The sequence below is a fragment of the Cyprinodon variegatus genome, unplaced genomic scaffold, assembly GCF_000732505.1.
Source record: "Cyprinodon variegatus isolate N-32 unplaced genomic scaffold, C_variegatus-1.0 Scaffold82, whole genome shotgun sequence".
Taxonomy (NCBI): domain Eukaryota; kingdom Metazoa; phylum Chordata; class Actinopteri; order Cyprinodontiformes; family Cyprinodontidae; genus Cyprinodon; species Cyprinodon variegatus.
The window spans coordinates 1,310,723-1,314,196 of NW_015150535.1; the positions used below are offsets into that span (position 1 = coordinate 1,310,723).

Sequence of the window (3,474 nt, forward strand, 5' to 3'; positions counted from 1 at the left end):
GTCTCACGAGGCTACACTGACACATGCGCACGTTTCAAAAATACACAAACAGCCATTGGAAATATATTCCACCACAGAATCCTCTTTCCTGCCTTTATGTTATAAAAAAAAAAAAAATGTATATTTTTTTTTAATATAATTATAATGTGACATACACAATCCTTGGTGGGCCTTTATTAGCTCGCACTACAGAAGGGCGTGGCTCATCTGCATATAGATCCTCAGAAGCAGCCCAGATAGCATAATATGAGTGAAGAAATGTTGAAATATTCATTTTAGGCTTTTTTTAATCATAGGTGGTATTTATAATATCAGAGTTAAATCCACTGTTATCTAAATTTGCGACAAGCAGCCTATGGTTTTACTCAACATAGACGTTAGTATTTAGTGCTTATAATTGGACCAAAGAACATTGATTCAATTACATATTTTCAACATTGTTGGATTATTGCTTGTTACCAAAAACCAATCTTTTTAATCACAATTAAACATTGAATTAACATCTTTTTCTGTTTGGAAGGAAGCTAAAGTGCAGTGCGCTGCCTTGACAGAGGGAATCTGTAGAACAAAGGAGACTTGCACTAATCAAGTTAGGGAAAACTTCACAACACACCTCAAGCAAGTTGGTTCCTGAACAAAACTCTGCCCCTTTTTTGTTTTCGTCTAGATTGGATGCTTCTAATGGATTCTCTGGAGTCAGATTTTCCTTCCATTAACTATCCATTGAATATGCCCTGGCTGAATTTATAGCCAGCTCAATTTACTGTGACTAACCCTTCTGTCAGGTTAGCAGTTGTCAACATGACTGCCTAGGCCAAAATCAGCAATGTTATATTTACTGATTTACTCAAACAAATGAAGTTTTTAGATCCACCTTATGAGCAGACATTTTTAGGTTTATTACAAACTGAATCGGGTTTGTTTCTACTCTAAAATAAGAGTTTGAGGGCTTTTGACAGATTTATGAGATGAAGTGTGAACAAAATAAACCACAGGAGCAAATATAACAGAAGCAGTCTGTTTCCTGACCTCTGCCATTTTCTCCTGGAAAATGTAATTATATTTTATGTTCAATCTCTGGTGGCTTGGACGAAGCTTAACGTGTATCAGGATTGATTTTTCAGCTTCCCCATGGAAGCGTTTACCACCTGACCAAATTTCTTTCCCCCCCCGAAGGTGTCTGGGGGCGGCTACACCTCCATTAACAACGTCCGTGACCCAGCTAACCCCGGGCCCCGGGACAAGATGGAGAGCTTCTTCCTGGGTGAGACGCTCAAATACTTGTACCTGCTATTCACCGACGACCTGGAGCTGCTCAGCCTCGACAAGTACGTCTTCAACACAGAGGCCCATCCTCTGCCAATATGGCCGTCTCCGCCCAAATGAGAGTCCCGGAAGCGGCCGCCTAGGCTGGAACTGCTGTTTAAAGCAGTAACAGATCTTTGCTTTTCGGTCCACGCCTGCTTTATTTTTCCTAAGGAAAAGGTTTTGTATCTCAGCTGGCCTCTGAACTTTCACATCACAAGAACACTTTCTAACATGTCGGGGACTCAAATGATTACTGTATATTTTCTGATTTGGGGTTATTATGAGGTGAAAATCACTTGTCAGTGCTATAAAATGTCAGACATTGCAACATCTTTGGGTATGGACGTTAGAAGTGTCTATGTGACGTTGCACCGTTCTTCAGTTCTTAAATCCTGAAGACATTTAATAAAAGCTTACACCGATCATGAACAGTTCTTTAATGATTGGAGGTTATTTTTCAGGGGGTTATTTATTTGTATTTATTAAGGTCACATGGTGGTTTTTGTCTTTATTATAAAGATGCTTAGATGTTCTGGTTTTCTCTTGCATTAAAACTCGGACCATGTCCGACATGATGGGGACTTTCTCAGATAAAAACAAACTTGGGGAGGCCTGTGATGGACTGATGAACCCCCCATTTGAGTGGACAGCCTCCACTTAAACGATCAATTTCTACTTGCTTAATGTGACTTAAACCAGCCAATCAATGGTTGGGATTCAAGATATTTTGAAATAAGTTTGCATCACCTGAGTGAAGTTGGCCCCCCCGCCTTCTTCAAATCAGACAAAAATGGTGTCAAACGTTTGTGCTGGTTTGTGCAGCAAACATTTTCGTTTGTGATGCTTTGGATTTGAAGATATTAATGAATATGTAAAGGTCAAAAGGTCAACCAGCCCCCCCCCACCACCTTATTCAAATTAGACAAAATTGGTGTCAAACGTTTGTGCAGCAAAAAAATTTTCGTTTGTGCCGCTATCGTTTTAAAGATTTAAAGAAATATTTCTAGAGGTCATCAAAGGTCAACCGGCACCCCCACCTTATTCAAATCAGACAAAATAGGTGTCAATTAACTCAGCTCCGTTTGTGCTGGATGGATTTGAAGATTTGAAAAAAAGGGGGGGGGGATGGTTGACCTTTGATGACCTCTAGAAACATCTCTATATCTTTAAAATGAAAGCGGCACAAACGAAAATTTTTGCTGCACAAACGTAGCACAAACGTTTGAAACCAATTTTGTCTAATTTGAACAAGGTTACATTTTCATTAATATCTTCAAAGCCAAAGCAGCACAAACGACAATTTTTGCTGCACAAACCAGCACAAACAGAGCTGAGTTAATTGACACCCATTTCGTCGGATTTGAAGAAGGTGGGGGGGCTGATTGACCTCTGATGACCTCTAGAAATATTTCTTTGTATCTTTGAAATGATAGCGGCACAAATGAAATTTTTTGCTGCACAAACGTAGCACAAACATTTGACACTAAGTTTGTCTGATTTGAAGAAGGTGGGGGGGGGCAACTTCACTCAGGTGTTTGCATCTACTCAACCTGGGTATTTCATTAATTTGTGATATATTAAAAGTATTTGAAAGACGATATTCTGCATGTATTGATGCTCCGTTTGAGCTGCTTTTCAAACAAATGGCCTGTTTAGGTTGAGTCATGTGACTGCTGTATGGCTTTCTGAAGCTAACAGTTTTGTTAGGCAACAAAACAGATATCTCACTTACCTGATTCAATTTTATTTTTATTTTTTATTTTTGTAGAGGAGTGAGTTACTTTACTAGGAACTCCATAACTTCTCAATCTGCTGGTCTAAAGACGTCGGCTATCAGATCCAATAATTTAGTGCAGTGCAGCCAGCTGTGTTAAGGGAGCTTAGCCTGAAAATTACCGGTCTAGTGCCCCTAGTGGCTAAAAGTTACAGTGTTCGTTTATAGTCTTTTAATTTTTGAAAAAAGTTAAAGAAATTCTACATTTTCTCCAATCAACAAAGGTGATGAAAATAATGCATACAGCTCAGGATGATTAGAGTGATCTTTGGTTTTAACCAACATATCTCCTTTAAATTCAAATACAGTTAACATTTTCTTGTGGCACAGCCAGTCGTGCCTTTAATCTGATAGGGAACCTCTGGATAGATGTGAAAATTAGGGTGATGGCA

General features: G+C 39.0%; 1 protein-coding gene across 2 annotated transcripts in view; it reads left to right on the plus strand.

Annotated features, from left to right (window-relative positions):
- The window catches only part of LOC107083730 (endoplasmic reticulum mannosyl-oligosaccharide 1,2-alpha-mannosidase-like), a 28,703-nt gene extending 26,591 nt beyond the window's left edge, over positions 1 to 2,112 (plus strand). For both annotated transcript variants that reach the window (XM_015373168.1, XM_015373167.1), the window contains exon 14: positions 1,177 to 2,112. In XM_015373168.1, coding sequence (XP_015228654.1) covers positions 1,177 to 1,386 — 210 coding nt within the window. In that variant the 3' untranslated portion in view covers positions 1,387 to 2,112. The remainder of the gene's footprint in view (positions 1 to 1,176) is intronic.
- The last annotated feature ends 1,362 nt before the right edge of the window (positions 2,113 to 3,474 follow it).